We start from the raw sequence: 17688 nt of genomic DNA, 5'->3' as shown, positions 1-17688 counted from the left end.
AATGTCCACAATAGCCAAACTGTGGAAAGAACCAAGATGTCCATCGACAGATGAATGGATAAAGAAAATGTATCTATCTATCTATACACACACACACACACACACACACACACACACACAGACACACAATGGAATTTTATGCAGCCATTAAAAGGAATGAAATCTTGCCATTTGCAACAACGTGGATGGAACTGGAGGGTGTTATGCTAAGCGAAATAAATTAATCAGAAAGGCATGTATCATTTGTCTTTACTGATATGAGGAATTCTTAATCTCAGGAAACAAACTGAGGGTAGCTGGAGTAGTGGGGGGTGGGAGGGATGGGGTGGCTGGGTGATAGACATTGGGGAGGGTATGTGCTATGGTGAGTGCTATCAATTGTGCAAGACTGTTGAATCACACATCTGTACCTCTGAAACAAATAATACAATATATGTTTAAAAAAAAAAAGCAGGAGGGGAAGAATGAAGGGGGGGAAGTTGGAGGGGGAGACGAACCGTGAGAGATGATGGACTCTGAAAAACAAACTGAGGGTTCTAGAGGGGAGGGGTGTGAGAGGATGGGTTAGCCTGGTGATGGGTATTAAAGAGGGCACGTTCTGCATGGAGCACTGGGTGTTATACGCAAACAATGAATCATGGAACACTACATCAAAAACTAATGATGTAATGTATGATGATTAACATAACAATAAAAATGCATGATAATAAGAATAAATCTTTGAGGGATTATGTAACTTGTCTAAAGACATACTAATTAATGATGGAAACAAGATTCAAACTCATTGTCTGATTCCAGAGGTTGTGCTGTTCATCACACTGCCTTGATGTTCTCATGGTATCAGGTGTGTGTGGGCAGGGTAAGAGGTGAAGAGTAAGGATTATCAGTTTGGACAGTACTCTGTGACAAGGAATACTTGTCAGTTTACGTTTATGTTGTATGCACATGCATAGGGCTTGTTTCTTTTTAAAGAGGTGAAGGCGTTATAGTCTACTGTGAAAAAAAGTAATGTATATTATATATTAAGTGATAACCAGGACCACTGTTGCTTCTTGGTCTTTTGCCAAATGTACTTTTAAAGGCTAGTGTTTGTATGTTAAACCTTAAGGTAGACTCTATCTTATATAGAAAATGTTTTGAAAGAATTTTAAGTAAAACCAAGGGCTTATATTTACATATACTTACTGGTATTTTGGCTGCCTATAAGCCAAACTCAGCACTGTTTGTGTGAGAGTTATTTTTAAAAATTGACTTTGAATGCCTGTATCAAGACTCATTTGGTTGCATTAGTAGAAAACTAAAACCAAACTGGCTTAAGAAGAACATGTTTGTTGGCATAACTGAATAATGGTACAACTAAGTAAGTTGTTTCACATAACTGAAAAGTTCAGGGTAGAGTTAGCTGTTACGCATGTCATCAGCATCTGACTTACCTCTCCATCTCCCAGCTCGCTTCCATTTAGTTAACTCCATTATGAGATGGGTTTTCTTGTTTTGGTCACAAGATAACTGCTGGTATCACCCAGCTACATCTTTCAGGCTCAGATGCAGTGTGAAATAGTGTGAGAGTCCTGGCTCCAGTATTTTCATCAGAAGTCTAATTGCATCTCATTAACACTAATTGGATTCATCATTGAATTAGTCACAATGGGGTGAGTGGAGTGGGGTGAAATGCTCTGTACATACGGTTCATGCCTAGGTGACTGCTCTGTCCCTGAGACTGGGGTAGCATTAACTCTACTGGAGACATGTATAGGTGCTGAGAAGGGCTGCAAATGTGAAATGAGTTACCACAGGTCAAGCACATAGAGCTGAATAGCAAATACAATATGCATCTTTTTTGGGGTGGCAGGCATTTTCTATTTCACCATAGTCCTCACTCTTCCCAGTATGCTGGCTTACATAACTAATTTGCATTATTTATTTGGCACTTTAGAGCATTTGAGTTTGATTCCCCTGGCTTATAGCTTCCCGTTATAAGGACTATTGAAGAACTTGTGGTTATATAAATGTATATTTTTCTCAATTTAACAGATAACAGTTTTAATCTTTGGATATCTGTGTCTTAGATGTTCTTATATTTGAGTTGTGGAGCAGCAAAGATGTTTGTAGGCATACCTCTGAGATTTGGGGGGGGTTCAGTTCCAGACTTGCAATAAAGTGAATATTGCAATAAAGTGGGCCAAATGAATTTTTTGGTTTCCCATTGCATATAACAGTTCTCTTTGTACTATGCAGTCTATTAAGTGTGCAGTATCATACTAAAAATGTCATACCTTAATTTAAAAATGCTTTTATTGCTTAAAAACCCTAATCATCATCTGTGCTTTCGGCAAGTCCTGATCTTTTTGCTGGTGGTTGGTCTTGACTTGATGTTGATGAGTACTGACTGATCAGAGTGTTGGTTGATAAGGTTAAGGGGTAGCCATGGTAGTTTCTTAAAGTAAGACAACAATGAAGTTTGCCGCATCGATTGACTATTTCACAAGTGATTTCTGTGTAGTGTGTGATGCTGTTTGATAGCATTGTACCCAGAGAAGAATTTCTTTCAAAGTTTAGAGTCGGTTTTCTCAAACCTTGCCTCTGCTTTATCAACTAAGTTTATGTAATACTCTAAACCTCTTGTTTTTTCAACAATCTTCACAGCATCTTCACCAGGAGTAGATTCCATCTCAAGAAACCGCTTTCTTTGTGCATCCATAAGAAGCAACTCCTCATCCACTCAAGTTTTATCATGAGATTGCTGCAATTCAGTCACATCTTCAGGCTCCATTTCTAATTCTTTTGCTGTTTTTACCACATCTACAGTTACTTCCTCCATTGAAATCTTGGAGCCTTCAGAGTCATCAATGATGACTGGAATCAGCGTCAAAACTCCTATTAATGTTGATATTTTGACCCTTCCCATGAGTCACAAATGTTCTTAATGGCATCTAGAATGGTGAATCCTCTCTAGGAGGTTTTCCATTTACTTTATCCAGATCCATCAGAAGAATCACTACTTATGGCAGCTGTATAGCCTTATGAAAGGTATTTCTTAAATAATAAGACCTGAAAGTTGAAATAACTCCTTGACCCATGGGCTGCAGTATGGATGTCTAGTTAGCAGGCATGGAAACAACATTAATCTCATTGTACATCTCCATCAGAACTCTTGGGTGACCAGGTGCATTGTCAGTGAGCAGTAGTATTTTGAATCTTTTTTTTCTGGGTAATAGGTCCCAACTGTGGCCTTAAAATATTTAGTAAACCATGTTGTAAATAGATGTGCTTTTATCTAGGCTTTGTTATTTCATTTATAGAGCACCGACATGGTATATCTAGCAAAATTCTTAAGAGCTCTAGGATTTTCTGAATGGTAAATGAGCATTGGCTTTCACTTAAGGTCACCAGCTACATTAGCCCCTAACAAGAGAGTCAGCCTTTGAAGTTTTGAAGCCAGGCATTGACTTCTCCTCTCTAATTATGAAAGTCCTAGATGGCATTGTTTTCCAGGAGAAGGCCGTTTCATCTACATTGAAAATCTGTTCTTTACTGTAGCCACTTTCATTAATTATTTTAGCTATGTGTTCTCATTTTCTTTAATTTTCCAGCTGTGCCTTCTCGATAACAAGCTGCAGCTTCTACATCAGCACGTGGTGACTCGCTTTCTACTTTTATGTTAGGGGGACGGCTTCTTTCCTTAAACCTCATGAACCAACCTCTGCTAGCTTCAGACTTTCTCCTGCAGCCTCCTCACCTCTCCCAGCCTTCCTAGAATTGAAGAGAGTTAGGGCCTTGGTCTGGGTTAGGCTTTGACTTAAGGGAATGTTGTGGCTGGTTTGGTTTTCTATCCAGACCACTCAGACTCTCTCCATATCAGCAATAGGAATGTTTCACTTTCTTATCGTTAGTGTGTTTACTGGAGTAGTGAGAGACCTTTGACGCTTCCTTTCACTTGAACACTTAGAGGCCATTATAGGGTTATTAATTGGCCTAATTTCAGTATTGTTGTGTCTCGGTATAGGGAGGCCCAAGGAGAGGGAGAGACAAGGGAATGGCTGGTCAGTCGAGCAGTCAGAACATACAACATTTATTTAGTTCCTCATATTATGGACGCTGATTGTGGTGTCTCCAAACAATTACAGTAGTAACATCAAAGATCTCTGATTACAGATCACTATAATAAATAAAAGAATAATGAAAAAGGTTGAAATATTGCGAGAATTACTGAAATGTGGCACAAAGACACGGAGTAAGCAGATGCTGTTGGAAAAATGGTCCTAATAGACCTCTTGAGGCAAGGTTGCCACAAACCTTCAATTTGTAAAAACACAGCACCTGTGAAGTGCAGTAAAGCAAAGCACAGTAAAATGAGGTATGCCTGTACAGAGGCATTTGTATTATGTATAATTTGAATTAATTAGTTTTTTTAGAATAACTTTACCAAAACAAGTTTACTTGTTGGTAAAACCTCAGCTGGATGTCTTGAACTGCTTCACTGCTTCTGGCAGGTTTTTAGAAGAGCTTTTAGCCTCTTCTAAAAATCTCAGATTTGAGTTTGTATCAGTAGTTATATTTAACCCAGGAGCTACTGATCTAAACACCCAGTGGATGGGCTGAGGGTCAGGTGGCTACCATAGCTGGAATGGAGAGGGTCCAAGCCTAGTTCTTCTGCAGGAACAACATCAGGAGACATTTCCGGAGTTCTTCACTCTGAGTACATGCCTGAACTGAAGAGGGTAGAGAGGCACAAGTCTCTGGCACTATTTGGGCTTTGTGTCAACAGGATGAAATTAACAGAGTGGGAGCTAGAATTGGGCACAACTAATGTAGAAAAAATTTCTCCAACAAGATTCTCATGAACTGGCATTAGATTCAAAGGCTTAGGGTTTGCTCATATGCATGTCTTTGCTTGTTTTAAAAGCACACCTCTGTGTAGTATCTGTATTTACTCTACCATATTAATTGCGATTTCACATTTTGTCAGCTTCCACTCTTTGCCTTTCTAGATTCTATGAAGACTAATACTTTTGGGTCTAGAGAGGCCAGATAAAATATGGTACATCTCATTTAAGCTGAATTTCAAGTAAATAACAAGTAAGTTGTTAGTATGAGTATATCCCAAATATACACAGGATATACTTATACTAAATGTTTATCTTAGATTTGTTTATCTTTGTTTTAAATTTTATCTTAAATTTCAAATTTACCTGGTTATTCTATATTTTTCTTCAATTAAACTTTTTATCTTGAGATAATTGTAGATTTGTGTGCAGTTGTAAGAAGTAATTCGGAGAGATCATCCTGTATTTTTATTTGCTAAATTGAGCATGGGTCTTTTCATCATAAGGCAACCCAGCCTCAAAAACGATTGTGTTTTGCAAAAATAAATACTAGTTAGAAACCCTTTGGGGGCCCTCTAACACTTCAGAGGAGACTGGTATTTGAAAGAATTTTTGAGGAAAGATACTACTAAAAGTACTTAAACATTTCTAAATTTCAGAATAAAATTACTTTAAAAGCCATGCAGGGTTTAGGATGTTCTGTAATTCGATCTCCTTTCTAGCAAGATAGTACTGCATTGGAAATATTATGAAACCATGAACTAATTTAGCTGATGGCATCCCTGAGCCTGTAATATTTTGAGCCAGATAGTCTCAGGTCTCTTTCATCCCTCAGTCTTTCAAAGTTGTTCCAACTCTCTTGCCCCAGATTTGGCAAGAGGGTTATAAGGCTGGAATTACAATTTGAATAAGTCAGATCCTCTATGCCCACACTCCTTTGAATAAGATGAGAAAAAGAAAAGTAATTCTTCAGGTTTTCAGAGTTCTTGAGTCCAAGTGGAACAGCTTGCTTCCTTATCCTTTTCCTCATCTGGACAGTGGGTGGTAGGGCCTAGCGAGAAGCATGGCCAGCTTGTTTCCCACACAGCTACGTAGTCAATTCCAGCTGTTACTCTCCATTGGTAAATAGACCTGATTAGTACTTTTTTTGTTTTATTAAGCAAATAGACTGAACTGGGAAAAGAAGAGGAAGTGGAACTAAGTAAAACTGAACTAAGTAAAAACAATCATGATTATCTCTTTTTTCCTTTGTGCTTGGAAATAACCTGGGTGAATAGCTGTAAAACATTGTTCTCTAATGGGGAGCTGGAAATTGGAGCTGCAGTTAGTTAGGCCATCGGACCTTCCATTGGATCAGTTTTGGTCTCCAGCTTTACTTCCTCTGGAGGAGCACCGCATCAGGATGTTCTTTCTGCCACTGCTCGGTGGATGGCAAGACAGTGAATGCAGGCCAGGAGAGCATATGGTTAGTGCTGGAGGGCTTTGTCTACACCAGTGTTATCCAAAAGAACTTTCTACAGTGGTAGCAAAGTTTGATACCTGCCATATATGGGAACTGAGCACTTCAAATGTGGCTAGTACCATTAAATAACTGAGTCTGTAATTTAATTTTACTTATTTAAACATGTAATAGCTGCATGTGGCTAGTGGCTACCATATTGTGAATGGAGTCTTGAACCTTTATCCAAACTTCTACAGGAACAAAAAAGTCATTTTGTGCTTATACCCCAAGTATACACTGAAAATAAAAATCATACAAATACAGTATTTTATATTCTGAATAGTCTGTAGCCTGGCTTTTTAAAGTAGGACTTGACAAATACCAAGATACTCCATTTAAGCTTTGGCCTTAGTGATGAAATAACCAGTTGTGACATCGTGGGGTCTCTACAGTATAAACAGATATGATTACCATGCCAGCCAGGCAGTTATTTTGTGTAAGGGTTTTACTTTCCTACCTGAGGTTTGGCTGGACGCTTTGCCTACCTGAGGTTTGGCTGGACACTTTGCAAATAATTCTGCTAATATTTATTGAATGATTACTATATGCCAGGCATTGTTGCAAGTCTATAGCAGTCTTATGAATATTATTTTCACTTTGAGATGAGAAGACTGAGGCACAGGGAGTTAAAGTAATTGCCTAATATCATATAGTTAGTAAAAGGGGGAACCAGGATTTGAACTCAGGTTCCTGAGTTCATGCTCTTAACTGCTACACTGCATTGGTCTAGCAAGTTGTTAAAGTGGCCGTGGACATTTTGTTTGTATGCACAGAAGTTGACTCCTGGTGGAAGAGGCATTCTTTGTTCCAGCTGAGGTCCAGGGATATGTATTAGAGCCTGACTGTGTCAGGAAGGGCTTCCCAGTTCCAAGCCATTGAGGGCAGTTTTACAGGCAGCTCTGGGTTGTAGCCATGAGAAGTTGGACCTGGCTCCGACACAGTGTATAGTGATAAAGGGAGGGTAAAGGAGACCGAAGGGAATTCCTCAGTGGCTTTAGGCTGGGAAAAGGTCATACTGTAAGTGGGTCAAAGAGCACTGGGCATGCTTAAGGCAGGTCAGCTTCTTAAAAGCAAACATTAAACAGTTACTGAGAGGTAGGTGATGGTTTAATTTCTTGAGATCTAAGTTTGAAATAATTGATAGATTATGACCATGATTGTCCCTGGTAGTCTTTGACAAAGTCGGTCAATCTCATATTCTCTCCTCATCAGACTGGGCTATAACTTGTTTTTAACAGAATAACATTGGGTCTTGATGCATTAAATACTATAGGCATGCTAAAGGTGGTTATTCTAAAAACAGCATATTTTATACTATTTGCATAAAATGGTAAAAAGGCAAAGGATGTAGTTATTTTTGTAAGCCAACTGACATTTTGTCACCTGCCTGCTCCTTATGAAAGAATATCCTGACTTAATGCCTGATTGTCTTCAGTAATGGTTAATTTAATGCTCGTGTGGTGTTTTTCCTGGCCATGTAATATTTTTGATATTGAGAGATTGGGCACATTACAAAAGTAAGTGATCTTTTTTCATTATCTGAATTAATAAATTGACATACCATATCTGTTTGTTGTAGTGTAGAGACCTGCTTGGAGTCAATGAAAAAAAATAATTTTCTTCCTTTCAGTATTTATTTCCTTCTGAAGTGCCGATTGTGAAAATTTCTTTTGCCTCCTGTACTTTAAAGTACATGCTAATACTAATTCCTCCAAGAAATGTACAAAGCACTGTTTTAAGATTTTATTGATATCTAGTATTTCAAGGTGGTATTTAAAAGCACATTGGTGTTTAGCTACTGTATACATTTTCTTATAAAGTTACAGTCTATTATTTTTCTTGATAAACCATTCCAGTTTAATATATTTGTTTATTCTTCGTTAATTGCCCTCTAAGGTATGTATATTTTGATACTGTAAATGCTATTACTATTTCCTATTCTAGCCAGATAATGTGGTTGTGGTAAGATTCCAGTCACATCCTTTTTAAAAAAAAAAAAAAAAAGTAAAACCCTTCCTGGACCACGGTAATGTTTTTTATAAACTAGAAACAGAGTAAGATGAAAGTCGCCCAAAGTTATTTACTTCTGCTATAGTACTGGTGTAATAATTAGAAGATACATATTTGTGGTAGGTAGACTGTATTCTTTTGTATTATTAATAATACCTCTCTGTATATTTCCTGTGTTCATTCAAAGAAATCAGTAAGTAGTAGGTGCAATTTCAGGTATGTTAGAACTGGTTGCTAACATGTTATGGAACTACTGTTTCTTGTTTGTTCTGTCCTTTATAATATCGGAGAGTTATTTTTTTGAGGTGGTTGCTTTTAGCTGATTCCTTTTTAAAATAAGAGTAGTGGTTGATTTTCTTAGCTGTAGAAGAAGTCAAAGGGGTATTCATGTATTTCAGTTTTGCCTATCTTCCTTAATCTTTCTGTGTGCTCTTTGGTAGAAAGGGAGCTTTTTTTTTTTTTTTTTTTTTTTATGCTGGTTTTTAATATTTCTATAAAATTAAAAATTCTCCTTGCCATGGTGTAGAAATTCTAGTAGGATTGGAACTGTTTTAGTTAGATTTTGGCAATTGTTTTGTACCTGCCAAAAATGGATTCAGAAGTTACATGTGAAGTTGGTTTTACAGTTAGATATAAAAGGAAAACAGTAGCTAGTAGAATTTTTCTCAATATCATATTATACTTTCTCTTTTTTATGTTTGGATAAACAATGTTTTCTAGTGGGACTTCAGAATAACTAAAATAGCCTTTGACGTTAGGGAAAAAAACCCTTTTTGATAAAAAGTATGATGTTGAAAATACATACCTCCTGATGGCAGTTTGTGTTACATCCTTTTTTTTTTAAATCTTTTTTGCCTTTTATTTTTATATGGATGTGCTTAGTGGCAATATTCAAATATGTCTCAGACTTCTATGTGTGTTTTGAGTACCTCTGCAAAAATGAACTTACTCATTTCCTTATTAGTGAGTGTTGTGAGTTAAAATTTCCTATTGAAGACTTACTAGCTTTAGCTGCACATCATAGGACAGGCAGGGCCATTATGGACTTAACCCACTATAAGCCCCTCACTTTGTTAGTAAAATCAAGGAGTGACTTAGTGACTTGGCCACAAGATCTTGACTCATTTTTGTTTAGAGCCAGAACAAAAGTCCAGATCTCCGGGCTCCAGTCCAGCGTTATTTCTAGTGCTGCTCAAACAGAATTTTCTTTTAGAAAGATAACCCAGAGACAGCAAAGGAGCCATGATATAGAAGTGTCATTACTAACTATGTTAGCTGCCAGGTAATGTTCTTCCATTTTTCAACTTCCATCTTAATGTCAGCATTGTGTGAGCTATAACAGTTTAATCACTGAGATCCTCTGGCAAGTAGTGTTATAAAAATTGGATCATACCATTATTTATTGTTCTTATTTTAGCTTTTGAAACGAACAAACCATATGTCCTGCTTTTAACTGCTTTTAGGAAGAACAAATGATAAAGATTAACTAACATTTTTTCTGATTATTTAATTTCACTTTATGGACAGTAATTTTTGTTTATTTGCTTTTAGATTCCCTGAGTAAGGTTTGTTAGGCAAAGTGGACTCCATAGAATACATCATGTTTTCCTGTGTCTTTAGTGTTTTCAGAATTAAACTATCATTTTATGTGGAAAGGCAGCTCTGTTTTGCTTCACTGCAAGGTAGAGGACTCAGTCACTAGTTGGGAGGTAGAAAAATTAATTACTCTCTTTTGAGAGAAAGCATTGTGATTGGTTGCTAGCTACAAATTTGTTTTCCCCCTGCCAAGTATGACATTTTTGAATAGTATGCATATTCCTTTTTTATGCAGCAGTGTCTTAGCAACACCAATTGGATTAGTTTTAACAAATCTATTATATATAAGTATATGCTGTCAATTTGCAACTTAGCTCAGACAAATTTTATTTTATTCAGTTGATTAAAAAGTCAAGATGGTTTATCAGTTGTCATTTGAAATCAGTATTGTCTTATGATTTACATTATTTCCCAGGTAGTTTGCTGTATATATTTTAGGTTACCTTGCTAGCCCTTAAAAAACAAACATGGTCAGGGGGTGTGTGTCTGTCTGTGTGTATGTATATACACACACATGCATATGTACATGCATTTTCATGGATTCATTTCTGTGTGTTAATTGTTTTAAGTTATATATATGACAACCAAACATTGTCAGGTAAGCACACAGAGATTTAAGATTTAATGCCTCACATAATCTCTTTGTTATGCCTGAAGCCAGTTTGGAAGATCTAACTAGTAAAATGAGTGCAGTATATTTTATGTGTGCTAATACTTGGATAAACACACATACAAACAGTCACCCCTATTTCTACTTGTCATATATTTATTTATTTGTAAGTTTCTGTTTTAAATTGAGGTATTAAGCCATTTGATGGCATAACACATTGAACTAAAGTTTTATCATCTTATAACACATTTATAGTTATGAATTTAGAGGTAAGATATTGGTTGACACATTTTTCATTGAATATTTCTGGAGTACCTACTGTGCATTAGACATTACTTGGTGTCGAGCATGTAACCGTGGACAAGTGAGGCTTTGTCTCTGTGCATATTCTCTTTTTTTATTTAGGAAGCCACATACGTTATTTTTTTTTTAATTGCAAATATGTTAAATGTAACAAAGAAAAAATACTAAGTGTTAGGATAGTGTACCAGAAGGGTTGTGTTAGTTATATATTGCTACTTAATAAATTGCCCCCAACTTAGTAGGCCAAAATAGGAAACCTTATTATCTTATACTTTCTCTGAGTCAGGAATTTGGGAGAGGATTAACTGAGTGGTTCTTGTTCAAGATCTTCCACCAAGTTGCTGTCATGGTATCAGCAGGCTAGTTATCTGCAGACTTGATTAGATTAGAGGATCCATTTTCTCGATGGCTTGAGAAAATGGCAGGAGGTCTCAGTTCCTCACTGTCTGTTGGCAGGAAGCCTTAGTTTTTTGCCACATGGGTCACTTTGTAGGCTGCATAAATGTTCTCATAATATAAAGCTAACTGCCTCCGGAGTAAGCATTGGGGCAAGCATTCTGAGAGAAAGACTGAGAGAGAGAGAGAGAGAGAGAGAGAGAAAACTAGGTGGAAGTCTCCTTCCCTTTTTTGATCTAGCCTTGGAAGTCATACAGCATCACTTCTGTAATCTGTTCATCAAATTAGTTCCAGAGTCCCACCCAAATTCAGAAAGAGGAGAGATAGACCATGCCTCCTAATGGGGAATGGCAAGGTTTTAGAAAAGCATTTGCACCAAAAAGTATTGATGTTGGTCCTTTTCAGAAAATATAATCTGCTGTGCAAGGGAGAACAAGAGGAGATGTTAGTAGATCCGTTAACATGCGTCTAGTGGTTCAGGAGAGGTGATGGTGGTGGCAGTGGAGGTGGAAAGAAGTGGATACCTGTAAGAGATATGCCAGAAGATGGAAAGAATCTTGTGATTGGAAAGACGTGGATGGTGAAGGAGATGGGATGTGAGGTATGACTTTCTGACAGGAAAGTGAAGGTGGTGCTATATCTGGGATAGGGAAGCCTGGATAAAGGCCAAAGTGGGTATGGAGTTTTGGTTTGGTTTTTGTTTTCAGTGGTTGTGGTTGTGGTGGGCTAAGTTAATGGGAAGATTCTGAGTTCATTTCTGAATGAACTGAGTTTGAGTTACATAAGAGACAGTCAGTAGAAATGGAAAGTTGCCAGTCTAGCTCAGAGAAGCAGTCTGGGCTGGACACAATTATGTGAGAATTTCAGGTATATAAATGGCAATTTTAGGTGTGTAGGTATCGATAAAGTTCACTTAGGTGAATGTAGACTGAGAAGATAAATTTTAAAGAACTCTGAGGAATACTGTCTTTTAATGGTTGATTAGAGGAGGCTAATCGGCAAGTAAGGCTGAGAAAGCGAGGCCTGAGAGGAAGGAGGAAAACTAGGAAGATACGTGTCAAGGAAACCTAAGGAACATCGTGTTTCAAGGGTGTATCAAAGTCAAATAAATTGAGGACTGAATAATGTTCAGTGGATTTGGCTCTTGGAGGTGGCTTTAGCAAAATTGTTTTTGAAGAATGTTATGGTGAAGATAAATTGGAGTAACGTGAAAAGCAAGTGGGAAAAGGAAGGCGATAGAGGCGCCAGGTGGGGAAACTCTTAATTGAGTCATTGTGGCGAGGAGAGGGACTGAGGCCAGTAGCTGCAGAGGAAAACGAAGTAAAGAGATTTTTTTTATATGAAAATTTTCCCTTTTTAAAATGGAAGGGGCGGGCTTGATACCTTCAAATGTTTAAGGATCAAGAGAGAGAGAAAAATGAAAGCAGAACTATTTGTATGTTGTCAGCTTAGTTTAAAGGGGCATACAAAAGGATACTTAAAAATTGAAATAAGGTATTTATGGCCCAATATATAAAGCCACTCCTACCTAGGGCCACATTTAGCCGTTTTCAAAATTGACTTAGCTTTATTTTATCATGTAGCTTGTATGTGTTTTTCACAAACTAAATTGTTTGGATTTTTTTGGTTCTAGTAAATCTGGAACATTTCTCAATAACTTCAGTATTTATTGAAATAAATCAGGAATAGATGGTACTTGATGGGCTTTTGAAATGAAGATGAATAAAGGTAAAGGATTTTATTTTTTACAAAACCAAATGAAGTAAATGATAAAGTATAATCTTGTGGAAACAAACTAGTGGCAGTGTTAAAAAGACAGTGTCTGCATTCTTGGAAAAATGAATAATTTCCATTAAATGATAAAGGCAAGACTACTTTTTACTTTGAATTTATCATTTCAACAGATAAGAACTGATAAAAACAAGCCAATTGGCTTAAGAAGTCCCCAAGAAATAATAGACATTTAAAAAACAGATGCTACAAATTCCATCAACAGTGAATGGTAACAAAAAATTGGCAAGTACTTAAAGGAATGCACAGTAGCTTGAAATGGGTATAATCACTAAGCAATCACTTGGTCCTTGCCCCACGTGCTAGAGATGAGACTTAGAGAAATTACAGCTAACTATACTGTAAGAGCCGAGTAGAAATTGGGTCCTCATGTCACCCTGTTGAGAATGTTGTATAATACCATAGAGCATGTTGGAGCAATGAAAATGGGATTGGAGTAATTGCCAGTGAAGATTAAAATGTGTCCAATTAGCCTAGTTTTATCAAGTTACAGGAATTATTAGGAAGGTAAAAAGTATCTGCACACTGCCTCTGGCATTCATATGCAGGCTTTGAAATAAATGGTAGTGAACAGTATAATGGGTTCAGTGTTACAGGAACTGATTTTTAATCCTAAATTTGCTACCAATTTAGCTGCACAAACCTGGGTAAGACCTATAACTTTTCGGATCATCAGTAAAATGGTGGAGTTGGAGACAGGGCTATAAAAAACTCAAATTATTAAACAGCAACTATGTGACAGGCATAGTGTCATTTTCTTAAAACTTTTCACATTTAATCCTTACAACCATCCCATGAGGCTGCCCATGTTAGCTCCATTTTACAGATGAGGCTAGGTAACTTCACAGGTGATAAAGGTAGAATACCTACCCAAGTCTGCTGACCCCCAAACTGATGCTTTTTACACAGCATCAGTGTGTCACAAACTTCATTTATTTTTGTACCTTTTTTTTTTTTTTTAAGAGGGAGAGAGAGAATCTTAGGCAGGCTCCATGCCCAGCATAGAGCCTGATGTGGGGCTCCATCTCACGACGCTGAGGTCGTGACCTAAGCGAAAGCAGGAGTCAGACACTTAACTGATTGAGCCACCCAGGTGCCCCTTTTTTGTACCATTTTAAAAACTTGCCCTATCAGTGTGTCACTACTGCTGTTATTTATTTGATATTTTTCTTTAAATCTGTATTCACATATATTTTTTAAATATTTGATTTATTTATTAGAAAGAGCACAAGCAAGGGAGTGCCAGAGAGAGAGGGAGAAGCAGACTCCCTGCTGAGCAGAGAGCCCGATGCGGGGCTCGATCCCTGGACCCTGGGATCATGACGTCAGCCAAAGGCAGGTGCTTAACTGACTGAGCCACCCAGGCGCCCCTGTATTCACATATTTTACTCAAATTTATTTCAGAAGGAAACTGTTTGATAAATAAAAACAACACTAAACAAATGGATATGAAAGACTGAAAAGACAAGGAGCTCTCCCTCCTTCCCTAGGGGAGAAATAAAAGAAAGAAAGAGAGGAAGAGAGAAAAGATAAATGAAAAGTAGGAAGAACCAAGGGTCCAGAGAGAAAGAAATCTCTTTGGGTTAGAGGCCAGGGCCTGGAAATGCCAGAACATTTCAGAAAAGTGGGTTTGGGACTGGCAGTTTGGATCCCATTTGAGAACTGTATCACAGACCAGAAGATGGGAATACTGTCAGGAGCACCTGCATTTGATTTAAAAGAGCTGGAGGTTAGGAGACAGAGTTGGGCCGGTAATGGAACCTGGATTATCAGAGGGTCTGGAACCAAGAGTTTGGGACACTTCCTGGGAGAGGGGAGAAGGAAGGACAGAGCCTGAAGAAGGGGCACAAGGACTGGGGGCTCAGATTAGAGCAGGACAGTGGCCAGAGCTCTCAGATTGAGGGAATGCTCAGGTGAAGGTTGAGGCCCTAGTGGGAGGCTCAGAAATGAAGGCTTAAAGGCGGGTACATCTGAGGTTGGGACCCCAGAGACTGAATCATGAGTGTATAGTTCTGGGAGATTTTCTCCACGAGACTGTTTGTATATGGTAGTATGTACACCACCCTTTTGGTAAATATGGTTACTTCTAGGTTTGATTGATCTGTCCCTTCAAGCTCTGGGTTCTCCCTTGACCTATTTTGTCAAGCACTCACTCTCTTTTGTTGTATGTTTATTTAAAAATAGTGCTAAATGAAAGGTTTAAACATTTTTTTAATTTAAATAATACTTAGATCTAGAATATTCCTATAGTTTGCTTTGTCTTTCTGCTCCCAACTAAAAAGGGGACTTTCATAAGCAGGGTGTAGGAGGGGAATTAGTCTGCCTTTCTAAAGAGAGGGATTGACCCGAGAGACTGAGCGTCCCACTTTCGGTTTTCTGGGTCACAGGAATCCCATCTCTCCTGTTGTCAGCCATCATCTTCCAGTTCCCTCTGAGTTTGGTTTACTTTTTTCTCCATTTTCTTTCAACAGTATTTTTACTTTCTGCTTTCTCTTTCTACATATATGTTCACCTTAGTTGATTTTGTTGTTGTTCTTACAGTTTTTACCTAGTTCTACATAATGAGACCACCATGTTGACTGTGCTTGGGGTTCATTCACGCCTGTTGGACTTGCATTTTCTTTGCTCTTGGTATTTTGTCTGCCATCTTTTCTAATACAACTAATAAAGTTATAGTAGTACCTTATGGCACTAAAATCTAAAGAAACTATTTATATTTAAAGATTCTCCCTCTCACCAGAATGTATTCTGGTGATGTTCGTGTATATGTAACTGCACACATATCACATAAAAACACCCATATTTACACATGTGGTTAGTATTTTCAGCTGTATACATAAAATATTTGACCTGTAGGAAGACACAGTGTGTACTATATATCTACAGGGGTGTTGTGTGTGTATATATACATACACGTAAACACATATTTCAGTGCAGAGGATTCATTCATTATTAGCTTTTGGACCCAGGGGAGTGTAGGTAGTTAAAACTGTGTGCCTTTCTCACTGCTGACACCTCTGCATTTTGTTTCAATTTCTAATGTCTGTTCTTTTATTAGACCTTTTAATAAGCAGGTCTGAAAAGCTTGAAGAAGGAAGTAATTTCATTGCAGGAGTTAGTTTGGTCTTTCTTGTTTTTCATTCTGCCAGGATTCTTTATCTTTGATTTGATACAATGGTAATATCTCAATAAATGGCCGAAGTGTAGTAGTACAACATATATAAACTTTTTTTTCAGTATCTGGAGGACCTGGAAAAGCTCATGCCTTTTTTATAGGAGAGAATTATTATACTGATAAATAGTTATCTAGGCTAGGAGCAGAAGAGATCTAAATTCCCTGGTCTCAGATTTTTCATTGTAAAATGAGGAAGTTGGAAACTAAAATTCTGAAGTTCCCTTGTTGCTCTAAAATTGATGAGAGTTGGGGTCTGTGAAAGTCTTGGTTGACAGACATAAAATCATGGAGCATGTTCAGCCAGTGCTCAAAATTTTCTGCCTATAAATGTCACTCAGAAGCATATTAACTTTGCATTAATCTCTTTCCCTCCTACCAATATAAACTTTCAGACTTTGAAAATACAGTGCACAGTGGCATTTTTAACTTAACTGTTTCAGGTTACTTCTGAAAACACAGCATAGATTTTGTTCAGTTTGCATTTTGAATGAATAATAGCAACTACAGAATTTTCAGGAGTTGGGAGCTTCATTTGTAATTTTAGCACAATTTATTTTCAGTGTAGGGCATAATGTACCAGAATTTTTTTAAAGTCTTTTTACTATTAGTTGTTTTGTTTAGTTTAGTTTTGAAGGTTGATGTATTAGTTTCTTTGGGCTCCAGTAACAACATACCCCGAACTGGGTGGCTTTAAACATAAATATATTGTCTCACAGTTCTGGGGGCCAGAAGTTCTCAAAGGCAGGGTTATGCTCCCTCTGAAACCTGTAGGGAAGAATCTTTCCTTGGCTCTTCTAACTTCTGGTCTTTGCTGGCCTTCCTTGGCTTGTACATACATCATGCTAGTCTTTGCCTCCTTTGTCACATGGCCGTCTTCTTGAGGGGAACTGTGTCTCTTCTCTTCTTACAAAGATAGAAGCCATGTTAGATTAAGGGCCAACCTTACTTATGATCTCAACTTACTTCTGCAGGGATTCTGTTTCTAAACATGGTCACATTTTGAGGTACTGTAAGTTAAGACTTCAACACATCTTTGGCGGAGGGTGGGGCTTGGGGCGGGACACATTTCAAACCAAAACAACTATTAAGGTTGTGATCCTAAATAATCATGTACTAAACCCAAATTTTTGTCCTTTTACTCTTCATTTCCTAATTCTTTCAACACGGCTGCTACTGACTTCCCATCTGCTGAGCAAATGTTACTGAACTGTTTTTTGTTTCTGACATCTAAGATCAAATAAAAGCGCTAGTATAGATTCAGAGGAAATGTTCAAACTAGTTTTCATATAAAGCTGAGAGAAAGAAGGTGAACAGTTAAAAGTGGGTTTCATATGTAATACATAAGAAAAAAATACTGGATAATCATAGGAACTAGAAAATTTTAAATTCACCTTAACATATCCAGGAATTCCTGGATATGAGTGTAAAATCTAGTGACATGGTTGTAGCTGACTGGTAGATTTAAGTTTTTATTAAATTT

The 17688-nt window shown here is 37.5% G+C and overlaps 1 protein-coding gene across 6 annotated transcripts in view; it reads left to right on the top strand.

Moving 5' to 3' along the window:
* UBE2E3 (ubiquitin conjugating enzyme E2 E3) overlaps positions 1-17688 on the top strand; it is an 84745-nt gene that overhangs the window by 25533 nt on the left and 41524 nt on the right. The window contains exon 1 of one of the 6 annotated variants that reach the window (XM_073881746.1): positions 7750-7844. The exons of 4 other annotated variants lie outside the window; for them this stretch is intronic. In XM_073881746.1, coding sequence (XP_073737847.1) covers positions 7765-7844 — 80 coding nt within the window. In that variant the 5' untranslated portion in view covers positions 7750-7764. Of the gene's footprint in view, positions 1-7749; positions 7845-9362; positions 9620-17688 lie in introns of those variants that run through there. One more of the 6 variants, XM_073881740.1, reaches the window with a different exon arrangement.

The sequence above is a fragment of the Callorhinus ursinus genome, unplaced genomic scaffold (assembly GCF_003265705.2).
Source record: "Callorhinus ursinus isolate GAN/ISIS: 27379988/994484 unplaced genomic scaffold, GSC_fseal_2.0 scaffold2, whole genome shotgun sequence".
Classification (NCBI taxonomy): domain Eukaryota; kingdom Metazoa; phylum Chordata; class Mammalia; order Carnivora; family Otariidae; genus Callorhinus; species Callorhinus ursinus.
This window is presented reverse-complemented; position numbering and strand designations above follow the sequence as displayed.